This window comes from Penicillium nucicola, assembly GCF_028828085.1.
Source record: "Penicillium nucicola strain IBT 29836 chromosome Unknown utg000009l, whole genome shotgun sequence".
In the NCBI taxonomy this organism is placed as follows: Eukaryota; Fungi; Ascomycota; class Eurotiomycetes; order Eurotiales; family Aspergillaceae; genus Penicillium; species Penicillium nucicola.
Window position 1 is genome coordinate 491195 of NW_026643133.1, and position 24495 is coordinate 515689.

General features: G+C 44.5%; 4 protein-coding genes across 4 annotated transcripts; all 4 read left to right on the plus strand.

The window, feature by feature from the left end:
* Positions 1-506: 506 nt before the first annotated feature.
* Positions 507-1541, plus strand: N7511_008481 (uncharacterized protein; the record flags this gene model as incomplete). The annotated part of the gene is made up of 1 exon (XM_057130858.1): positions 507-1541. One exon carries the CDS (start codon positions 507-509, stop codon positions 1539-1541), a length of 1035 nt encoding a protein of 344 aa, XP_056981589.1.
* A 2289-nt stretch (positions 1542-3830) lies between these two features.
* N7511_008482 (uncharacterized protein) lies at positions 3831-4466 on the plus strand (the record flags this gene model as incomplete). Its single annotated transcript, XM_057130859.1, has 1 exon — positions 3831-4466. One exon carries the CDS (start codon positions 3831-3833, stop codon positions 4464-4466), a length of 636 nt encoding a protein of 211 aa, XP_056981590.1.
* Positions 4467-4884: 418 nt separating this feature from the next.
* N7511_008483 (uncharacterized protein) lies at positions 4885-6036 on the plus strand (the record flags this gene model as incomplete). Its single annotated transcript, XM_057130860.1, has 1 exon — positions 4885-6036. The coding sequence occupies one exon, from the start codon at positions 4885-4887 to the stop codon at positions 6034-6036; it is 1152 nt and encodes a 383-aa protein (XP_056981591.1).
* An 11815-nt stretch (positions 6037-17851) lies between these two features.
* N7511_008484 (ankyrin) lies at positions 17852-19825 on the plus strand (the record flags this gene model as incomplete). The annotated part of the gene is made up of 1 exon (XM_057130861.1): positions 17852-19825. The coding sequence occupies one exon, from the start codon at positions 17852-17854 to the stop codon at positions 19823-19825; it is 1974 nt and encodes a 657-aa protein (XP_056981592.1).
* Between the last annotated feature and the right edge of the window lie 4670 nt (positions 19826-24495).

Below are 24495 nucleotides of genomic sequence, written 5' to 3' on the forward strand. Positions count from 1 at the left end.
ACATATCTTTCCGCAATCATTCGATTCTAAATATATATCTAGTCCCGATTAAATTTCTAGCACATCGTTCATTATAAAATATCTATGGACGTAGACGACGTTTTACATTTCTTCCTCAGTGCCGCTACATAATCTTCCGAACTATTTGAGTGTCCTGTGTTTCTGCCCTAATGCCTCTTCTGCAGCAGGTGCGAGGGGTAAGTAGTCGCGTTCAAAAATATGGGCGCAGACACCCTTTAAGACCAAAATTTTGCGGTCACAGCTTTGCAACCCATGACTTTTCTGATTGTGTAGACGATACAACTTTGGTTTATTTGGCGAGTCCCGCTGTTCAGCATAATGTTATCACTATATATCCCGACTTCTCTGTCCTCCAAAACTGTGTGCCGGCTCCAGTAAGGCATAGGCTGAGAGGATGCCACCCATCCGCTCTTGCCATCGCGCCAAATGGTCAATACCTCGCATTTCACTACGATACTATGCGCAGTCAAGAGGCACAAGCAACGATGTCGGTCACGAGATGGCCCAGCGGTCCGACTTTCCATCGTATGCAACAGCTTTCAAAACCGGTCCTCGTCACCAAGGGAAACTTTTGTTTTGGCTTCGAGAGATGCAAGGGGTCGATTGAGAAGTATAACGCCGTGATCCGTCGGGTATCGGACTGGTCACTAATAGGCCAGCGTCCGTCCGGAATCTCACGACTTTGCCATATAGGGGACCCGAAGTATTCATGGGAGCCTGAGTGGCATATCTCAGGAGGTCTAATTATCTACTTATCTCGCCGAGAGATGGTCTTTGAAGTGTGGGATACCTTTCTTCGAGAGTCTCGCAGTATGCCAGGAACACCAAGCGGTGGAATAGTCAAGGACCTACTCACATCACCAGCCGGAAATGTTGTCATCGCACTCTACACCGACTTCAAGATCTACATATGGAGGAATCTGACATGGAAAAAATTGCAGGGGTCAATCGCCCACGAGCTCCGAATTTTCTTCGTTCAGGATGTGGCCTACCTTGACCGACCCACTCTTAATGGCCTCCACCTCATGATGATGGATCAACGGTGTAGGTTTCTCCGATATGCTCAAAGCCACTCAAAAGACCAAGACCCCGATGAAATCCGAATCGGGCTGTTCTCAGACGGGACATATGTGACTCGAAGTCAAGAGCAAGTCCCTGGAGGATTTGCAAGCAAGTATACAATCATTGCAAATGGAGCGAAGCAACGTGCGTTTTATCACTACCAGGCTGCAAATTATATCTGGCGCACAGATTCCGATGCTGCCATTGTCCTAGACACCTACATTGTAACCACAGGGCTGGGACTCGTGCATTTCTGGTCCAAGGCGGGCAAGTTGGTCAAAAGTTACCGACTCGGAGCAAAGTACGAGGGGTGCCGCGGAATTGCATTAGCAGGTCAACATACCGTGATCGCCTTTGATGATAGATTGACAGAAGCGACCGTGTGGGAATTTCCTCGGCATGACATTAACGACTTCGCGTCTCCTACGGTGCCAGGGAGGCGCTACGCACTTGAATGATTTCTTTTCTCATGAACACAACCACCTAGTATTCCGTGAATTTGCATGACAGATACCTTGAAAATGTGGCAGAGCCTCAATAGTTAACACTTAGTTACAAAGCCTTGCTTTGTCCAAATCATTGAATAAACGTGGTCTTTATGAGTACGACAACCTTACTAAAATGGATACCGGGTCCACTACTATGCAAAAAACGGCTTATTATTCCTATTATATTCTCATGTGTACCCTAACTCATCACGATTTTCGGCACCTCTGGAATGATTTAAGAACCTGACGAATGCAACAGTAACGTCAGTCTTTTCGATTTCGCAAGAACTAGATCACTCCAAATTTCAATACTCCTTTCGGGGTGTGAGAATGTAGAGCAATCGGCTTTCAGCAATGAGCGTGAGCTTCTACATCACCTTCATCATTTGAACAACGCTCAGGGAAATCTCTGCTTGTCAGAAGGCCGCTGCATCCTAACATAGCGGCAAGCTAAATCACTTGGTCGCAAGACCTCCTGAAGCAATCAATTGTCAAACGATAGCGTGACGCCGCTTTCAGGTCCCCTCAACCAATTTTGCCCCGTTTTTAAAATTGTATCATGATGAAGTTTATGAAAGGAAAGGTTATAGATCCCTTAGACGACGTTGGCGCCATACAAAGGGTTGCTAGCGTGCTTGGTCACTTTGAAACTTTGCGATACAACATCCCTGGATCACTTCATGGAGGTGCCTGTCGTGGCCTTCTATTTCCTGAAACAGAAGACCTCGTTTTTGGCATGCTGTTCAGCCTCTTCCGGTGGGATATCGACCTCATGGGGTCTTTCATAGTGCATTTTCTAATGCGCAAAAGGGAGAGAAATCCCAAGGACCTGCCTCTCTAGCGCCCGTTAACCTGAGTCTTCGGTTAACGGAGAGTGCGAACGCGAGCCAGCGAAAGAAAGTTCATCTGGAAGGGTATCAGGAGCCCGGCCAGCATTGTGCAAGATCGTACAAGTTTCTGAAGAGAGTTAACCAAGTCACGTCCCATACTCCAGTTATGCCATTGAATACTACCGTACTACCAAAAAATACATGTCAGGCTAAGGCACCGGGGGTGTGTTTGTGTACCATGGCCCCTCGCAATAAAAATAGATATGCAGGCGACTACAATGATATAATTTCTGTACGACCAGCGACTTCCATGGATGCCATTCCATTTGCAGGCCAAAAGGAATGAGATCGGAGGTAACGCCAGTCAAACTTCATTCAACATCTAGCTACTAGCTTTTCAATAGCAAAAGTACCTGTCTACAATTCAAAGGGAGATTCAATCAATCCACTGGCTGGACAAGAAGAAAGGAACCGAGCTCCACCAATCCGAAGGTTTTCCCAGAGGGAAGTATCGGCGGAACTTGCAGCACAGAAAGATTGACTCAAAGGTTCATGGATACAAGCGGGTTGCTGGTGATCTTTGCATCGTTGCTCGTTCTCATGGTGTCTCCTCCTAGTCAGAAATTGTTGTTTTTGGAACTGGTCATTGTGGGAAAAGTCACCGAAGGCCAGAACTTGTAGGTTCGGAAGACCAGTCGGGCCGAACACCCATTCGGCAAAAAACACAAATTCCTCCGCTTCAGAGGATGCTGAAAGGGAATTGCCCACACTTCTGAATTCATTCATTTCCCAGATGGCCAAGTCATCATTGACTATACTCGACAGATCGCTCCAGCTATTAGTGTAAGCTGCCTGGCGGTCCCAATGTTATAATGATGGTTAGGGATCCTAAAGGAATATGATTATTCATGAAAATTCATGAATATTTGCGAATATGAATCATATGAATTGAATAATATGTCTATTTCCCTAACTTATTTGCAAATCACTTACCAGATTTCCCACGACGATTGAATTACACATATTTGTATATATACCGTTAATCATGTTGAATTTCATTTGTTTTATGCTGGTATTGCGCTCACGTATCGAGAGTAGGCTGGGTATTGGCTTTATGAACTTTTCATTCATGCTGCTCGTGAACCTAAGTTCAAGCAACACTGATCGACCTATATGACGTTATCACGAGTGAGGGGACTTGATGCTGCCGACATGCTAGAGAGGTCTTTGTCATTGAGTCACAATGGAGTGGGGCAAGACTGATTCACTAGCTGGGCAATGGGCTACACTTATCGGAATCACATGTCTACCGCATTTACATTTAGAATTGTTATAAATCGCAGTTGTGAGGCGATAAATCTACATTGGATTCACATTGGTTGATGGTGCTTTCTCTTATTTCCGTTCCCTAGAGTCTTTTGAAGCTGAAATGACTGTCACCGGAAGCCGCAGCTTCGAGCTTAAGGTCACATATACGCCTACGAACCGTATTAGCAAGGCCAAAAAGGGTAAGCGGGTGCATGATTGCCTGTTATGCACCAAGGTAAGCCTATTGTCACTGTTTTCCTCTGCTTGTATCAAGCTCACGTTTCAGGTCTTTACCCGTGCTGAGCACCTTCGGCGCCACATGAAGACGCAACACGAAAGTATCAAGCGATCAACATCATTCAACGACACTGCTAGCGACTCATCTGTAAATCGTCAGCCTAGTTCCCTGGACAAGCCTCCCCCACAGACCAAGCGTCCTCTCATGCCTGCCATGGGTAGCTTCAGCACCCCACGCACCGCTAGCAAGATGCCTCCAATGGGAGCTTCTAAATCACAAGAATCCCTGAGACTTTGCAGTGTACGATCTGACTTCAATCAGAACATCGTGTCTCCACCAATATACTACTCAGTTCCTGTCCGACGAGAGCTCAAGTTTGATGAGGAAGTTCCCAAGGAATATGGCCAAGCCTCGTTGCCGTCCCCTCGATCGGAAACAACGATATCTCTCCCCTCATCCCGAAATTGCACCCCTGGAGACAGTCAATTCTCTGATAAAAGCATACTAACGTATATATGAGGTGCCGAAATATAGCGGTGTGCCGAAACGTCAAATGAATACCTTTATCACAGCTGCAAACAAATTCATCAAATGATACTATTGTAGTATACTAATAGGTCACGGATGATTAGTTATCATAATAGTCTAAAGTGCTTGGAAGGGTCTGTAGGTATCAGATAACGTGATAAACTAGCCATTTTTGGTATGACCCCCAACTTTTTCAAAAGTAGACTTCCTGTCATATTTGTTGCTGCAGATATCAAACACATATGACTGCTTCAGAAACAACTCGTTTCGGACAGTGCACTCCGGTGTTCTATTTCCAAACTTAACCATTCCTGGGTCTTAATCAAGAAAGTGTTCATCTGAGGACTTATAAAATCCGCGTATAGCACTTGTCATATTATTTACTAGCGTAGCGTTTAATCAATACGCTATGAAGATACACCTGATTACCGCTGTTTTAGCAGGCTCTGCAACCTCTGCAAGGGCCGCGGTCGATTTCAGACACGATCACAAGAGGCACTCTCATGGGCTTCTCTCAAACCTGGACAAGTTGAAAACACAAAGCGTGGCAGATATCTCCCTGAAGTCCCCAAAGCCAAGTGCTGCTCCCCTACCTCACGATTCAGACAGTATAAGCAGAATTAGCCTCCGCGAAGATGACTCTTGTTTTGATCCCGCTGACTTCAATTCTAGGCACGATTATACTAGCTCCCATTATATGGTGGGTCAAACCACCAGTGCTCCGACGTCCCAATCGACGAGTAGAAATACAAATCCCTCAAGTATCACTGGCAAGGACCAATATGGTATGACATATACTCCGTACACACAGACTGGAGGTTGTAAAAGCGCAGATGAGGTAGCTGCCGATATTGAGAAGATCAAGACCGCGGGTTTTAACTGTGTCCGTGTTTACTCGACTGACTGTAGTGCACTATCCCATATCGGTGAGGCGTGTGAGCAGGAGGGACTTCAAATTATCCTAGGAATTTATATTGATCAAGCAGGAACCTCTGCTGCCGAGCAGCAAGTTCAGGATATTGCAAAATGGGCAAAGTGGAACCGAGTCAAACTCATTGTAGTCGGTAATGAAGCAATTCAAAATGGCTACTGTGACGCGTCCGCACTAGCCGAGTTTATCAAAAATGCCATGGCTACGTTCCGGGCCAGTGGATACCGTGGAGAGGTCACAACCGCGGAACCGGTCAATGTCTGGCAGAACTATGGGCTGTCCAATCTTTGTGGCGTTGTAGATCTCGTCGGTGCGAACATCCATCCCTTTTTCAACGCTGACGTTGCGGCCGCCAAGGCTGGACAGTTTGTCTCATCTCAAATCAGCCTGCTTGAAGAAATTTGTGATAATCTGGAAGTGGTCAATCTAGAGACGGGATGGCCGAACGCCGGAGATCAAAACGGTGCAGCGGTTCCGGGAATCACGGAGCAGAATACCGCTGTCAAGGCCATTGCTGAAGCGGTAGGCTCAAATTCTGTCTTCTTCTCGTGGACCAACGATCTGTGGAAATCACCGGGAGACTTTGACGTAGAGCAGCACTGGGGATGCGCGGCTGTGTTCCAGCAATAGAGATAGAACGGGGCTAGTGGTAGTCACATGATATGGGGGACGTCCTTTTCAACTATCTTCGTAGGGCGCTATTAGGGCTCGTTTGGTCAGGCGAGGGGTTAGAGTCCGAGGATTTTGGGGAAGCTACGCAAGCAACTACCTTTGTGATCTCCCCGTCTGTACTGACTGCGCTCTCATACCTATGTTAGCGGATTGGTGGAAGATCTGCTAGATCTAAAGGTTCAGTGTGTATACAAAGTGAGAGATAGACGCTACAACGATGATCGATTCTGAAAAGGATACTTGGTCTGACCTAGCGCAATGAAATAAAACAAGTTTTACCTCTCGCTGTACCCTTACATTAGAGCTAGATTGATGCTCGTTGCTAGCCTACAGTACCCGTGAAATATTGCTAAATACCAATAATCCTATGTGGCTTTCATTCACAAAGCAGATACTATCTAACAATAAAAGTTATCAATGCTCGGGAATGAAAAATGCGATTTGTTACATGAGTGACCTACCAGACAACACGTATAACATCTTCAGTTATGTAGATCTGTCACATCGAACGTTTGATCGCACTACAAGATGGCAGTTTTCTGAGAGTAAAAAGGAAATCTATAGGATGTAAGTTGCTTTCGCGACTATGCAAGACCTTCATGTTCGCTAATGTAACGGTACATGTAGTCTGTGCAAAGTATATGAAGTGAGTTTGTGACTGTACTGTAAGTGCTCTAGGCCAAAAAATTCTATGATGTTAATCAGTCGGTTGTATCGTCTCTTCCAACGTTGCTTCTTATAATCGAGAAATAACCGGCTCTAGAGCGAGGAACGTATTCTTCGTAACATGAGACAGTTCAACGTCAAAATGGCCCAGTCTATGTCTCCAACGCATCTTTTAAAATCTCATCACGCGATTGAGTCTCGTCTTCGGGAATAGTGACTCGTTTGGCATGTGCAGCGTGAAGACGTGTGCTACAAGTAACGCAGACGTTTTGAATGAATTGGTCTATCGTGGATACTATGTGTCTTTCGGAACTCTTTGGCCTGTACTTCTCTGTTTCTGCTATAATCGTTACCGAAGTCTGCTGGTTCCCAATGTCTCTTTCTGTTTCTCGGTCGTAGTGCCAAAGTTCTAGTGCGAGTCATTTATTGATGGGCAATACCAAGTTGAGGACTGCTGTGAACATGTCGTGTATGGTGTTCTATCTCCTCCATAATATCACTTTCGTGCTTTGTATCTTGGGTATCAAATGTTGATGGCCACGGTACTATGATACATACACGGCTTATTCTACAAATCCTCTCAATGATCTCCTGTAAGTTCTAGCTTCTGTGGTAGCTTGTCAGTATTACTGAAAAAGAGATTTATGGAACTATCTGCCATCGTAGAGCCCGAGCTCAGTAGTTAATTGCTAGTCGGTATTAAGCTAGCAAGGATGCCTGTCACTGAACGGAAGCTCCATGTATCGATATGACAAATAAGAATATATTTCGATTATCAAATTATATAGTTTCGGCTTAAAGTGCCAGTGCATGCGTACCCACCAAAGCAGTCACAGGGAGAAAGAGATATTGTTGAACACTGCGCAAAACCCACGAGCAGAAAGCCACAAAACTCAGGAAAAGTATCTATTTTGTCCCCGACAAAAAGCGCCCAGTTTGTAGAAATATATATAGAGCTTGGGGCAAACCAAAGCTCAAGAGAGGGTGTTTTCTGTTGAGATTTATGGTGGCCGACCATGGTTTATGCCATGAATGAGCCATGACGGCAACCGCAGTGATTCATCACCTGGGAAATCTAATTAGGACTAGCTTAAGGCAGAGTTTTCTGGTATATAAGGAGGTTCTCATACAAATGAGAATCTCCAGACTTAAACACCTCGGTAATCTATTGTTAGATTATCTATATTGTACGGTCGTACCGGTCATCATTCCTACTTGCATCGTAGCCTTTTTTAACATTTTCAGGCATCGTGCAGCCGATGCGAATGCAGAGACAATCACATCGTCCAGGTGGCTTAGTCCAACGAGGCATGCTGCTAAGTTGGCTTATCAGAGTGGGGTCCGAATTGCGTGCCCTGCATCGGTGCGTGGGATTGGCCTTTTATACTTTTGCTTCGGTTTTCAGCTGAGGTTTCGGTAAAACTGAGGCGCTGAACTTGGCATCTCATATGCTGCCTTTATAAAACTCAATACGGCATGTGTTGACAAGAAATCTTAGTCATAAAGCTTTCATGAAGCAAGGATAGGTCGCTTACTGGGTTATTCTTGGCTGGGCTGGAAAGGATATCTCTCATATTCTAGTTTTGCTCCAAAGGCTCTAAAAATTGAAAATTGAAAAGACATAGTCCTGACGCTTCTCTCACAAAGCGAACTGGTAGTTCTTCAAAAGACTCATATTTGGGGAATATTCTACCACTAATTGACCTTGTAAAATAACGTTACTCTTCTCGTCCGTCTATCGCATTTAAAACTTCTTGTCTTTATTAAAGCCAAATTTGGATTACGCAAAGAGGCTTTAAACACGAAGACGGCTAAATTCATTCAGCGCGTTAGGGGGCCCAGATGAAATTCTATCCTTCATCATCCTTCATCGCCAACGCTCTCCATCGGATGATCATGTTGTCTTCCTTGAAGAGTGTAATCGAATATAAAGCTGGGCCACCACAGTAGTTCTCGAAATCAGCTAAAGTATACCTCCGTACTCTTCCTTCTTGATTCGGAGCAACGTTTGACTCTGGAGTGCCCTTAAGCTTTTCCGATTGGATTTGACAGCGAAATGGAGCTCGCTCGACAGGTGAAAATGATGAGCCATTTGGCTCTGTGCTGGGCTAAAAAATGCTCCTGCGACGATCCTGGTCTATTATAGCCGCAGTTCCCACGCGAAAGCCATGGTTTTTAGTGAGGCAGCCGAAGCCTTACCACCAGTAGATGCTTTGCATCGGTTGCTCCTTATCAGGATAGAATATTCTGACAGGAGAGAGAGGTGCGATGTTCTTGAGAAATTCATTTTGTTCTACCCGAAATCAATCAAAAGACCTCAGGAACGAGGGCCGAAGTATAAACAGAGCTTCCTCAATGTCGGTACTCTTGGTGAGTGGCTTTGGCATGCAGACCGACGTAAAATCAGGCAAATACGGGAGATAAGCTGAAGTTATGCTTTCATTGTCTAAAAGCCGTTCGAGTTGATTATCGATGGAACGCGCATGGATGATGGTCGCAAGTTGCCGACCAATCTTGACACGAACGTAGCTGCCATACTTGGCCCAAGATACGACTACTTCAACATAAGAACAACTTGATCATGAGAGTCACGGTTCGTAAGCAAAAGCGTTGTACGTAGCCTGATCAGCGAGTCAAAGGTTTGGTTTCTATCAACTGACATGCCAGGTTACAGTATTCTCGAGATTGGGTTGCAGAAGACTATGACTTGAAGATTAATTCCAATCTAAGGCGTGATAGCTCGATGTGCAGACTCAAAGAGGTCTCACTGAGCATGTAATGCACCTCAAAGGCATTTTTATCTATTGGGAGATATTTCGCCATTTAGCACATGGTGCGGACCAAATTTCCTTCAACCTCTGGTTTATCATGTTTGCATTGTAATCTTCTGTTTGAGGAGCCTTTGGTGAGAGAATTATGTGGTGAATGACGTCGACTTCGATGAAGGGGAAGTCTGCATCGTGGAGGAGTCGCCGGAAGAGCAAAAGAGTGGAAATTTTCTAAGATTCAGAATTTGTCCGACTTTTGATAGGTTCTGCTTTTCACTTGTAATGTGATTTGCAAAGTTAGACTTTGTGAAAAGCATGGAATACGGTAATTGGAAATCCCGTTTACCATAGAATGGTCACTACCGAGGCCTTGAGAATAAGTGGAGACTGTCGGCTCTGTTGACACAACTCCGCGTTGGCACTATCAGCGTGAATGGCAAAAGACATTACCGAAAGCGAAAGCCATGAGGTTCGGGAATCTTTTTATTGTCATTCCGTGTCATTCCGAACTCTTAAACCAGCATACCAGAGTTACTACCACTTCGATGAGTTTCTGAACCTCATAAATTACTTTACACATATGCTGGCACATCACAGCTTGACCAATAACAAGTTATGTGGAAGTTTCACAGTCATTATATTGGAAGATAAACGACAGAGTGATACGATCAGCGGATCAATCATTACCAGCAGACTGTAGCTTCTACCATAGTCTTCACTGCTTCTGTAATTTTACTCACGCGATAGAAATGTAGTACAGATGACAAAGTTTTGACATATCATTCTGCGGTCCCGGCCAAGGAAAAAAGGTGCTCTGCCAATAATATATCGAAATCTCTTCGATGGCCACAAGTTTAGTTGCTTGGATATAGCCTACTCCATGAACCACAAATGACTACTCTGGGCCGATTTTCGCTGCATTTTTGGCATTGAGTAGATGGAAATAAGGAAACGGGTCAAGCATCTTTTCCCCAGGTAGCGTCGTGGTGTTAGTATTTTACTTATATCATATGCCTCCACACATCATAGAACGCAAGAGTTAAGTAACCTTAGCATGACTTAATGGATATGTCAGGAATAAATAGCAATGGCTCAAATTGATGTCATAGCTCATTTGACAATTGCTTGAACTGGGATGACTTGTTTGATAGTGCATCGGGTCAAGAGATCACGTGATAAAAGAAGCCCTAGATCATAATAACTTGTCAATTTCAGACAGCTTCGAGGCATCGTCATCAAATGGAAGATCCTCACCTCCAGATGTAAAAATCTGCCCTTCTGCTGACCTTTTTCTCTTCTTCGGACCTGACAAAAGAACCATAGTGTGAAAGCTTGCACTCGAAAGCTTCAACACCGCATCATTCTTCCAAAGTTTCTCCACAGCGTGATACAGTATTTATGATCAGTCTATCATAATATGTCCAGCTTCTTACTCCGGAAAATCTCAGTACTGGCTAGCTGTCGTCTGTAGACAACTTAGAACTGGCTTCATCGAGACGGGAAGAGCGACCCTGCAGTCGTGTATGAACCGATTTAATGGCCGGATCCTTCAGCTGATAGAACTGTTACTCGGCCGCTACAGTCATTCAAGACTTCATCGATTGAGGGCCGCATATATCACCTGGTAGGATTGTACAGGATGATATGGAAACTCGTCAAAATGGAGAATTCGAGCCCGAAACTGCAGGCCACATTCAAACAGAAGGGACAGCCTTAGTTCAGTCTTCTTTAATTCTCGACTAGTTTGAAAGTCTAGTGACGAGCGGAGGTACAGCACTGTAGAACAAGTGTCATTCAGTCATGAAACCCGCGTACTATCCCAGAAACTGACGGTGGAGCTGACCACATGGCTATGCTTAAAGTTGAATGGACGTGCACGTTCTTGAGGCTCATGAGGAGTTTACTGCCCGGTCACCTCTGCAGTACGCTTACAAAATGGTATCCAGGCTGTTGGCAAATCTTTTTGGGCATTCCTAAAAGCCCAGTAAAGGTTTTGGCACAATGATTAGGCCCAGAGTGCTCGCAATTTGATGATTCTATTAGTATGATATCATCGTGGTGGGCCACGGTAGTGTCACGCTCACCTGAGCTACCAATAACATAGTTTCATGAGACATTACGAAATTGATGCTAACTATGATTTATCATTCAGCTCCCATTCTTATTCACCATTTCAAGTCTGGCAAATAAAGAAGGCGATGGCCGAAGTAGATAAGCGCATTTCGAACTGATTTTCTGGGAAAGAAGTCACAAGAGAGCTAAGTTTGGAAAGCCGTATCATAAACAGATCGATAACATTGAGTTAGACTCCTTCCGTAATATATTGGGTAATATTCGCCCTGAAAATCATCAGTATGATAATTTACACGAAGTACCCCTCGATCAAAAGTCGGGAGTTTTCTTACCTAAGTTGACAAATAATCACCAGTTCTGCTAGAAGAACCGATACAGGTCTCATTAGAATACAATTTTATCATTAGGTTATACGTACTAGATGTCTGTGGGAGTGTAACAAGCCTTGATTCTAGTCTCGTGGTAAGTTGTTGCTTCTCGATGATCATTGTTCATGCCACGAAAATCAGCATAGCACGCCGTATTGGAGATATATACTGATATATGGTATAGCATAAGAGGCGGAGCATGGTCCTTTTTTTTTTTTTTTTTGAACGCCAAAGGATTCATTTGATAGAGAGGGGTTTCTTTGTGTTCGAAGTCCTTTCAAGGAATTTCGGCACACCGCCTTATTTCGCCACCTCATGCATACTTTAGTTGTTCAATATTTTAGAGCTTGAACAGGCCAGTCAGCATCGCTTTGATCCACGAATTTGGAAAGGAGAGATATGGAGGCATAGCGGGTATGGAGTATCAGTCAGATATTGCCAAGCTGCCTGATTAGGCTGTGTGCTGTGTGTATGCATGGAACCGATACGCACATGAGTTGTTTTTGATATCCTAATATCGTCTGAAGGGGCCTCAGGAGAGCCGTAGTACAGTCGATAGCGAAAACAGCTTCTACCCACCAGACTGCTTTTCTTCTCCAAGGTTCCACTGCCAAGGCCTTAGCGCAGATCATCTATTGATCGGAGTACATGAAGTTGAGGGCCAGTGTACCAAGCCCGCGTACGGTACTGTAGCTCCTTGGTAAAATTACATCTGCATTCTAAATTTTAAGTAGTGAAGCTTGGTTGTTGTCGTACGAGGTACCTTGTTTTTTACGGCGGCCCTCAGCTTGGTGTGGTCTGGCCATTAAAAGACCTAGGCAAGTGCCTTGGAAGTGGGGCCTGGGAGAAGAAAGGCAGTCTGGGGGGTAGAAGCCGTTTTCGCTATCGACTGTAATAGGCACAGCCCCAGGAGACGCACGGCTAGCGCAGGAGCAAAGATATCGAGAGCTCCACCCCCAAACTGATAACCTGCTTATTCTAAATTGTAACCAGCGAGGCGTGGGTAGTCCAGATAATTTCAGATATCGTTCTTTGACAATATCCATTGAGTGCATGTCTATTGAAACTACTGACTGTCCAAAATGCAGGCCCTAAGCTGCAAGTGCGCCCCTTGTCATGAAGTGGGAGTCTATCTTACCTATGTATAACGCATGGTTCGAGGCTACCTGCCTTCGCGGCTATCGTGATCAATATTATCCAATATTGACAAGAAGCGTAATGAGACGGTGAGAGACTAAGATGAAGTTGTGTAACATAGCCTTAGTTGCGTATCATTCTGGGCAACAGTCATCCATGTGGTCGCCTTTTTCCATCCGAGTTTTTATGACTATTGCAATTTTTGAGATTAGACGTTGGCTTGGCTTTTGCAACTAGAGAGCCCTGCCTTGCTGCTGGTGACGGAGACTACTGTAAGGCCACAAAATTCAAGTCTTCATACGGGAGAGGACTTTATGTTAATGTTCAGAACCTTCTGCAATCGATTGATTTGCAAACGGGGTGCAGTGCAGTATCATAGGCGGAGGCCCACATTGCCATCGCACAGCATCGATTCTGGAGACGGGTCGTGAAGGTGTGGACGGACATACATACAGTGCCAGAAACCAACCCTCTCCGCAGGAGTACAGCTCAGATCAAGAAATTTGGAAGATACCACCGTTCGCCGTTGTATCAAGTAGCAGATGTGCTGAAGAACATTGAGATGGAAACCCTGGAAACCATCAATCCGTTCAATTGGCACCATGGAAAGTGCGCGTACAGGCTGGTGTTGAAGTAACTTCACAGTCACCGACCGCACCAGGCGGATTAATGCAGATCGCAACGAGCAGTTCGGCACGCAACGAGCGGGTCGGATTCGGAGTAGCGATCAAGAGGCAGCCACCCTAAGCCCAAAACTGAAATTGAAGACCCTTTACGTCACATTGGGTGCTAGAGCATAGCGAAATCCGTTCTCTGCGGAGCTAGCCGCGGTGGCACACGCACTAAACATGGTAATTGGACTAAAGGATTATAGGATCACACTGCTCACAAGCAACGAAGCGACGGCTCTGACACTAAGGAATCCCCGACAACAGTCAGGCCAGGAACTCGTCTGCCAACTGTACAAGTTGATGAGAAAGCTACGGAGAAATGGAACCCAGATCAATATCCGGTGGATCCCAACGAGCGAAAACAATAAACTGCGGGGTCTGGCGAAAGAACAGGACAGAGCCGCGACACAAGAAGATGCTCGCCCGCAAGCACGCGTCCCGGAAATGAAGTCAACAACACTAAATATCGCACGGTCCCGAGCAGTTCCCAGCAATGACCTGTCAGGGAACACAGGGAGATACGCAAAACAAGTTGATGCAGCACTCCCGGGCAGCACTCCCGGGCAGCACACCCGGCAGCAGTATGACCGACTATCATGGAAAGAAGCGAGCGTGCTGGCTCAACTCCGAACCGGCATGGCACGACTCAATAGATATTTCTATCGAATTAAAGTAGCAGACACCGACCAGTGTGCGTGTGTACAAGCGAAAGAGACCGTGGAACAATTCCTATTTCGATGTCAAAAATGAACGGCACACCGGACAGAACTAGTACAATGCACCAACACCCACCGAGGAAATATATCCTTCTTCCTAGGAGGAAAGTCCCCTTCCGATGATCAGAAGTGGACGCCGAACTTAGAGGCGGTACGAGCCTCAATATGATTCGCCATCGCCACGGGCCGACTCGAGGCCACCTAACCATGCCGACGAACATTAATCACCCTTTCTTCCGATCTAACCCACCAACCACCTCGTGTCACAGATGGTAGACGCGCTTCAACTGCCGAAAATAGGATGTTGATCACTTGGAGAAGCGCCTTCAAGCCAGCCTACTAACAAAATTACTAACCCACGAGAATTCGCTGCGGGACTGCTTGCTAAAAATGACATTTATGGCAAGGTTTTATGCATGGACTCTAAGGAAATACAGTACCATATATATTATGACATGTATAGTAGGTCAGATAGTTGCCCTTTCGGCTGAGCCGCCGGGCGTTAAATTGTGTGTGTATTGCTAAATCACAAAAGCTCATGGATAGTGCAAGTTTTTGAAGCAGGAAAAATAACACACTTAAATTACGGCTTTTTAAACCTGGTCACTAGTGGAAGGATAATCAGTCAAGTAAAAGTAAAACCACATTTGGGTGTCAGACTCGATGCATAATGAGGCTACATTCATCAATAAGTAATTTCAGGCTTAGAAGCTTAGAGCCAAAATGCGTTGTATACGTACTCCAACTGCATAATTTATAGAAGAGAAAATAGTTGGTTGATGTTATATCTGGGCCGCTCAATCTTGTCATTGTAGCATGCCCGATGGTAGATTGCAACCCGTTTATACCGAGAAATACTCAATGAAAACTCAGAACGCACTTCTTTCATGCGCGAGGAGACAATTGCGTGCCTACTGCCTTGAATCTTGAAACCATGAAGCCTGGGCTACAATTTGCCTCCCAATCCTCATCGAAATCTGAATTCATACCGTGGAAATGAGATGCATGCTCCTCTTCCAGGGCTGGTATGCAAAAGCTGCAGGGAGAGCGGCTCTCTGGGCATAATGATTGCCCATTCTTCTTCTTTCCACACGAGCAAGTTGGGGTTGGCATCGCTCCTGCCGTGGTGCAAGGGCAACAGCCCAACAAGTAATTGCATGGGACGCACTTGTAGTAAGAGTGACCGGTGTACTCGTCGGAATTACCAAGGCGCGTAGATAAGCGAATTCCAGGCAGTCCGCATTGTTGGCATTTCCTCTGGGATGGGCACTTCGTCAAATGGGTCATGGCGGAAAAAATTGATTATTGAAAGTCGTCTAGCATGTTATATAAGTGACAGTCGATAACAGAGAGAGCTTGCTCATTTCCATTGGCTTATACTGAACACAATCTGAGGCTGAGGCTGCAGTAGGAAGGGTGTCGATTTATAAAATTTTGCTCTGTTATGGGGGGAAACGTCGGCATGATGCTATCCAGAAAGAATTGTAATAGTCATGAAATACACAGGACAATACCATCTTATCATTGTCAAACTGCTCTGTATTTTGAGTGAGGGGGTTCGGTACATATAACAACAAACAAATGGGTCGGGTGGTCCAGAAAGCTTCGCAATTCCCTTGTGTGAGGCAAGTCACCCATGATATTTGACATATTTATGCAAAATATTGCTACTCAGTTCCAATCTCCTTGTTACTGGATTACCTTACTATTGAGTCAGGGAACTCGGTTTTCCATGATCAACGTACTGTTGTCGAGCGTACCGATGTGAAATTATGTCCACTACTGTGGGCTGAGGTCCTGACATGCTGATATCTCATGCATTTCTCGTGAACTTCCTCTTTCGATTCCCTTCTCTGGCTGAAATGGTCTTCTCCCTAGGCACTTTGATGTGTACGCATCGAGGCTTTGGTGCTTTATCTTTCTAATTAGGTAATCGTTATTTGAATTGAATTTACTTAACTTTGAGCAAATTCTAGGACTGCGGCTCGAAGCATTTGCGTGCGGTAAATCAGTCTCATGACAGGGGGTTCGGCAGTTTCTGGTCTCATTGTGGTGCGATGCTTCGGGATAATCAGAAATACAGTCCGAGGAATTATGGTCTAGATCTTCAGGCCATTTATTGTCATGCACAAGAAAAAATGCCTTTAAATATATATGCTGTGTAGCTACAGCACATAGAGCTGGATCGTCAGGAGACAAAAAAGAAGTAAAGCCCCTCACGACTGTGAAGCCTGGATAATAGAAACCCATCAGGTACAAATTTAGAGTAACGTTGACATATTTGTGTCGCAATCTTACATCGGGTAATTCCACCGCATAAAAGAAGTTCTGTAACATTTTGAAGATTTTACCATCTAATTATAACCCTATATCGTACAAATACTTCGGAATTATATACTACAATCAATAAAGCTGATTTCAAAGTTATACTGTCCTGGTATTGGCGGCCTGGATAAATTCGTTCGGAATGGGCGATAAAACATGGAGAGCTAACTTATCTAGTACGTATGATTTGGTCATGAAACTATATTTTATTGTCGCTCGTATGAAGATAACATAAACTAGGAGTTAATTGCGTACTATAGACCCCGCAAGAGCACCATTTTGAGAATTATTCGACAAATCCCAATCTAATCAAATTCGCCCATAGCCAGCCCATGGTGCTGCCCTTCTTCGCTTTATCTTGTCTCTTCTTTCGTCAACAAATCTCCGCTATCTAAGAAAGGAAATGACCTGAAGCAGAATTCGTACAGTAGCTTGAGCCGTTCATTGCGGCCTCTACTAGCCATTTCAGAATTATATAAAGTGGTATTTCATGCGGTACACATATCTATATATGAAACTTTTGGGGCTTTCTGAATCGAGCCTTCTCTTGGCCCCTGCAAAGCCAGTCAAGATTTAGAAAGGAAAATTATACCTTAAACTGCTTGTGTGAGCCTGTGCACCTTGCCGTACATTCCTACGCTCCAATTTTTGATCTCTGGTGCTCAAAGTCAAGATTTGAAGCAGTTTATCTTATTTATTGTGACAATCCTCTTTCATCAGTTGATAGAGCATCAATATGCCAAGTCCTATTGAATACCTGCAACGTATCCTGTGTGGAAGTCACTGCTCTTAAATTTACTACTAAGAGCCACAGGGATTTTATAGTGCCAGATAATCTACATTGTAGCCAGAGAAGGCGGCACATTTTGGATCTACCAAATGAAATGCTTCTTGGGATTTTTTCTCAGCTGCACTATCTTAGCGATCGAAATGTGTTATTGCGAGTGAACAAAGACTTTTACCACGTTTTCAGCCCTCAGGTATATCGACAAGTTATAAGACACGGACAACAGAAAGCTGCACTAATTCGAGCGATTAATCTTGGGAATATGGCAGTCGTGCAGGGAATAACGTGTGCGGAGGATTTCGCATTAGAGAATTACGGAGAAGTCATCATCGCTGCTGCAAATAATGGATATGGTCCTCTCGTCACAAGGTTTTTAGAAGAAGAACATAACGCAAACCCCCCAGGAGCCTCCCATAAATTGAAGGTTCCAAGCTTAGCACACGCATTTTCAAAGGCATTAGAGATCGCAATCCACTGCCGCTATGAAACAGTGATCAAATCGCTCATGGAATTCAAGCCCGACAATGACTTCTACTGCCAGCTCGTGTACACTGCTAGACCCTTGGATCTAGCAGTAGGCTGGCGCTGCCATGACCCAGCAATTGTCAAGCTCTTACTTGAACTTGGTGTGAGACCGACTGATAATAGTCACTTATTGACATCCTCTCCTCTCACCCAGGCTGTCACGGCTGTTGCCCCCTCAAGCCAAAACCTCAAGATCTTACGGCTATTGATCAATGCAGGTGCCGAGCTTAACCCTGTGAACGCAGTAGCTCGCTTTAATCCACTCTTAGAGGCTGTGCGCTGTCGAAACATCCCGGCAGCTGCGCTCCTCGAGGAGTATGGAGCCGACCCGTTGGAATTGGAAATAGAACAGATCCTGGAAGTATTTTCCGAGCCGACACAGCAATCCTGCGAGCAAGAAAAATGGATATTGGGATGGATCGATGTTGACAAGACGATTGTATCCAATTGGCAAAACCGTTGGGCCCTTTTCCATGGGGCTATAGCAAGAGGCAGCATAGCCCTCATGGAGAAGATGATCAAGCGATATGGTATTCTCGGTGACTACTCGAGAATGCCTAATGAGTCTTTACACAACTGGGTTGAGAATTATCTTCCCCATCCTCTAGATGTTGCTGCCAAATATCACCAAGTCGAGGCGGCAAAGGTACTACTTCGGTACGGAGCCTACCCTGACGGCAACATTGGCCGTTCCGGCCTTCCCGAGGGCACTCCTCTCTTCGAGGCCATAAGCGCAGGCTGTCACGATATTGTAAAACTTTTACTCGAGCACAATGCAAGCACAAATGTCGTGGATCAATTCTATGGGTCTCCTTTACGCGCCGCTATACTTGAGGGACGACCCGAGAGCGCCCGATTTCTTCTCGACCATGGCTTGCAAGCCTTGTTTTCTTTGAATGACCCACCTGCACAAATCCTCTTTGGAGCAATTTCAGCAGGGCCAAAGACGTTCAATCTACTGACTGAACTTGGACTTCAACTCCAGCCGGAACGCAAAGATCATCAAAGTGCATTTATTAAGGCTGCTAAGCCTTCTTGGCCAAGCAGTATCGAGCCAGCATGCTTTGACGTTTTTGTCAAAGCCGGCTTTGACGTCAATATCCGTTATGCTGGCGCTCCACAGGCTGGATGCCCTCTCCTGGTGCAAGCAGTTCTTCAAGTCGCACACAACTATATTGATTACCGGGGTAAGCCTTCTAATACGTTATTGAGGCGGCGAATAAAAGAACTTGTTAACTTGCTCATTCGAGCGGGTGCAAATATCGAGGATCGAGATTTGGAGACTGACAGGACGCCTTTGCTTTGGATAGCGTGTGAGCCGAGACTACCTCGACGTGAGTGGGCGATTGAGCTCTTGTTAGAGAAAGGTGCTAATGCACTCTTTGTGAATAAGCACGGTTTATCGCCTCTCAGAGAAGTCGTGCGTGGGAATGATTCCCATTCTGCAAGGGCGATACTGAAAAGTTTTGATCAGAAGATCTGCTTAGGATATGAAACCATCAAGTCCCGTATCATGGCAGAACTACAAATGAAGACTCATGCGGAGATTCAATCTAATTGGCCTGAGTCTATCATCCAGCAGGCCCAGGTTGTGCTAGATGATATCAAATGTATCGATGCTCAAGTCAGCGATGCCGCGGCACTAGCAACGTCAGAGGGTGTGAAAAAAGTGATATCGGATTGGTATTGGCCCCGTGTATATCGTAGTTGATTTTATGAGCCCATAGTAAGTGTGGGTCTGAGAACACTCAATTCCACCACGACTCGGTTGTTTGACGACTGCCTGCATCAAAAACTGATACAGTACCTAGGGCTTGCTATCTCTTCGAACCATTGATACTATGCTTGCCATTACTGAATCAATATCGCTTTCACTATATAGGAAAAGATTGGATATGTTCATATCTTCAGACCCAAAATAATGGCGGAAACGTGTAGAGGTCCATGCGAGAAATAGAAACCGGGAGGTGTGATTCTTCAGGGATTTTTTTCCACTTGCAACTGCATTTGGCGGCCACAAGAACCATACTCGACACTTGTGGCTGGATTTCGGAACTACCATAGGTAATCACGATGAAAAGTACCAATAATACTTATGCCTCTCATTTGTCCGGGGTGGACAGGGACACTGGCGCACAGTCGCGAGGCACGAGGCCCATTTCCACGAAATAGCGATAGCAACGAACAGAGCATTAGCAGGGGAACACAAAACTACTAGGATCAATCCAACTCGTGTCTGAGGCCAACAAACAGAGCTTCATGTTGACATAGACTGGGTCTGTTCCAAACAAGCATGGCTCGGACCAAATTATTGAGCACGTTGATTTTGATCGATTTAGCTATGACAAGACTAGTCTCTAGATATATGTGGCCAACAGCACCATGAGTCACCTCGTTTCAATTTGCATCACATAAAACTACCGAGGAATGACATAATTCCCTTGTGAAGTATCTACTGATAGTTTATCCTATAGAGTAATATGAGCTAAATCTAGTAACGTTAGATTATATGGGGACCCAGCCATAGTCTCATCCGATTTGTCATAGACAAGCAGTCAGATTCCGTGCTGGTTTGAAGCGCTCGGCCCGCAAGTTGCGTACTGTATGCTTGGTCAATTATGTTGCTCATTGTGAGTTGTACATCAGGGATGGAGTCAGTCATATTCGTACTTATATCCACGGAACAACGCCCATTCTTCAAAATGAGACTCGCTAGACTATTGTCGCTATAGCTTCTACTGCAAGCGTAGTATTTGTAATCGGACTTTGTAGGCAAGAGAAACAGTGCAGTCCATCGCAACCGTTTCTCACCCCACCGCTCGAAGGGAGATACCTCGAAAAAGAAGCTAGAAAACGCACTTGTCTAAGTAAAAAAACCGAATATTATCTGACATATCAGATCGATTGCTATAGCTTTGTTATGTGACTAGCAAAATTCTTCTCATTATATTTGTCAATTATAAAGCAACAGGGCAAATTAATGCCATATCTCAACGCATGGCCTGCATCTGCATCTGATCTAGTGACGCAAGGCTTGTGCAACTAATCAAATCCCTACTGTTCTACAATCGAAAAAAGTTACGATCTTATGCCCCATGCCCACACCGTTAATTCTAAGCACCACTGATCGAGGGTCCTTGGTACCGCGCCTGTGACACTTGAAACGTCATCAGTCTTGTAACAATTTGTATGTATATATGCACAGATAACGTACTTTCTAGTTCAACTATTGTCGCCAGATTACAAGATCTCTAATATGCTTCGTTAAATCTATGTAGCCTTGTCCTTTTGTATGATTCTATTTCTGCTGCATTTCGTAATAGCTTTTGCAAAAAAATACAAATTCAACACTTCTTTCCACAGCCGAACTCTTTACAGACACGATGACATTATTAAAGGAAACCTCTCTGTTCTAGGAAGATTAAAGCTAGTTTTCTCTGGAGTTTTAGAAGAAGGAATGTGAGCGGGCCGCCCAATTAGGATGAGTACCCCCAGAACACCACCTTGAATGCGAGATATTATGGCTACGTGTGTCAACAATGCGAACTATAAATTAATAGTGCTGAGATTTTACACCACTACCTATACAAAATAGATAGTTAGGAGATCATTTCATAATGACGAAATCACGGAGTCTATTCGACGGCCTGCAACGCGACGCTCATTCTTAATAGAAACTAGGGCTTTTCTTCTCCCAGAAATGACTAAACAATGAATAACGCAAAGAGAGAAACGGCCCATGAAGAATCAGATAAGAGAAGAAAAGATGTGCGTTGAGCCCGCTAACCTGCCTGGGTCGAAGCGGGCTCGAATTATATGATTTCGATATCACATGGGCAGAGCAGTTTAACGGGATTCTCATGTGATGCAAAGGTAGTAATTCATAGAACGATTGCATGAAACAAATGTATAGTATGAGCGGCTGTTGGCGTGGTTGGTCGGCGTGTAGATAGTGTATACATTCAAGGCAGCTCGCATCTTTGATATTTTGTGATGGCCACTTCATAAACTGAATTGACTGTTGAATAAATAATAGTCTGATATCATTGATATGCGTTCATCATATAAGAACCTTTCGGATTGGAGTGTCGGTTTATCTTACTGCATCTCCAGACTAGGAGTTGGAATCGAGTTTAAATTCCCGGTTTCCCACATGAGTTCTCTACCACTATTACTTCTTTGAACATGTTACTCCTCTTTTCTTTGAAATCATGTTTTTTTGCCGATCCTGACCATGCTAGAATTGGCGACATTATACCTCACGATACGTCGGAACTTCAAAATTTGACCAACCCCAATTTGGGCAAATGCTCTACGGTCACTATGGTTAATTATTATGAAGGAGTATCCATCACAGCCAGACGCTATACTGCCAAAATTACTGCCAAGGAATGTCGCATACATACTCCAACCACGAAATTGCTGAGAAAGTCACATCCAAAGGATACGTGATCGTGGGATACCACAAAGCCTTAAATGCTCATATTTCGGTCAACCAAAAGGGTTTTCTCCGTGAAATCAAGAGAAAGAATAGCACTGCCTATGCCTATGAATGCATCCAGATCACCCATCCGCTATTCCAGCTTTTGAGAAAGTGGTTCAATCGACCAAAGAAGGTCAGGTCATCCAGTCTGGTGCAACTGATTGGGGATCTGATGCCTATCAGGATGAGGCAAAAACCACGGTCTCCGATATGAATCCCAAATCCTCATAAGCCCAAAACTAACATCTGCAGGTGTTGCTTTTCATCAGTTGTCACAATTTATTGTAGCAGCACGTCGTCATCTCTTGCTTTCAGTATTGCAGAGTTTCATATCTCATCGGACCACAGGCAGAGATCTCGGCAAGGATGTGATTGCCAGTTGAAAGCACGGAGCATGAAGAATGTATGAGACTGGTACGAGCTGATGTTGAGGGGGCAGACATTGATCAAGCTTTCATGCCAATGCTGAGAGGATTTAAGGAAAATAGATGGCAGTTTTAGAATATATGTTGGCTACTGAGAGAATAACATGATCCAATAATTTAGATAAATAGAGATGTTGAGTAGTATCAGTCAAACAGGTAAGGCAACCGCGTAGTATATATGCCTTGGAAGAGCGAGATCAGTCAAAATAGAATAATTTATACGTAGATTCCACGTCAGTTTTCGTGCTGCTTAGCCGCCTTGGCTGCATCAAGGGGCCCGGAGTCGCCATAATCATCATACTATGGTATTGAGCGTAGCGGTATTGCATGTTAGCCCGCCACTGTGTTTAGGTCCCCGTCGTGTTGAACTTCTCAGCCCTTTCCCTTCCCTTGGTTAGATTCCCGTGTCAATAGAGAGAACTCAATCGTCAAAAACTTGGAGAAGCCTTTTTCTGACAAGACTAATATTATCAGTCTTCTGGTATGTGTATAATTTGCCGGAATCAGATGTCATGATTCGCTTTTCTCTCGCCATTGCATATCGTGTTCTTTCGAGACATCTTGTTATGCTGTTAAGCACGTCAGTATTTGGAGAAGCGCTGTAAGTTATCACAATGTTCTTGCGTCATCTCTCACTGCTTCATGCACAAATGTTTGACAGGGTATCGTAAATCACTTGTGCAGAAGTGGGCCTTCCAAGACTTCGCCATATTGTCTGGTCTAATTAGCATATGTGAAGTTTTGAAAAAAAAAAATTAAGGCAAGTAAATGTGGATGGCCATTCCTGTTCGGATTTCCTGCAACTTCCATTTTCAATGTTTGATTGTCAATTTTCAATTTTCAATTTTGATTACCATGTTCTTTATCTCACTAACTTTCATACTTTTATCTATCTACTTATCCTCCAACTGCTCATCTTTAATTATTATTATGGTTTCTCTCTTACTTACAATACAGCTACTTGAAGCACAGGTTAAATTATATTTACTAGGTCCGAGCGCCAGCGATCATTCGTTGTTCTAGTCCTAGACTTTTTCTTTCGTCTAAGCCTGACTGATCTGAAAATAATCTCGCTAAGTCATGATCACAACAAGTCGTATAAATCTCATAATGCTGCGCAATCGTATCACAATAGAGTACTGAAGGCCATAATTGACGACAAGTTTCCACCAACGATGCCCTTTGGAATGTTCATTAATGCAGTCGTTGTGAGATTGAGGTTTACGTGGAGCCCTTGCCTCCAGTTCAACCTAAGTCATCATATAAAGACATAGAGAATATACAATCTCTCGGGCTGTATGATGCCAAAAGAGCCACTGAAATAGAGTCCATGCGAAAAGTTATTTGCGACAATCTGCTTAATGAGAAATGAGGACTGGTATTTTCAAGATCTGGATGCCAGCGCTCATAAGCATGGGCTATTGTGTTGCGAACAAGATAAAGAAAACATCCTCGAAGTTGTGTCGAGCGAGG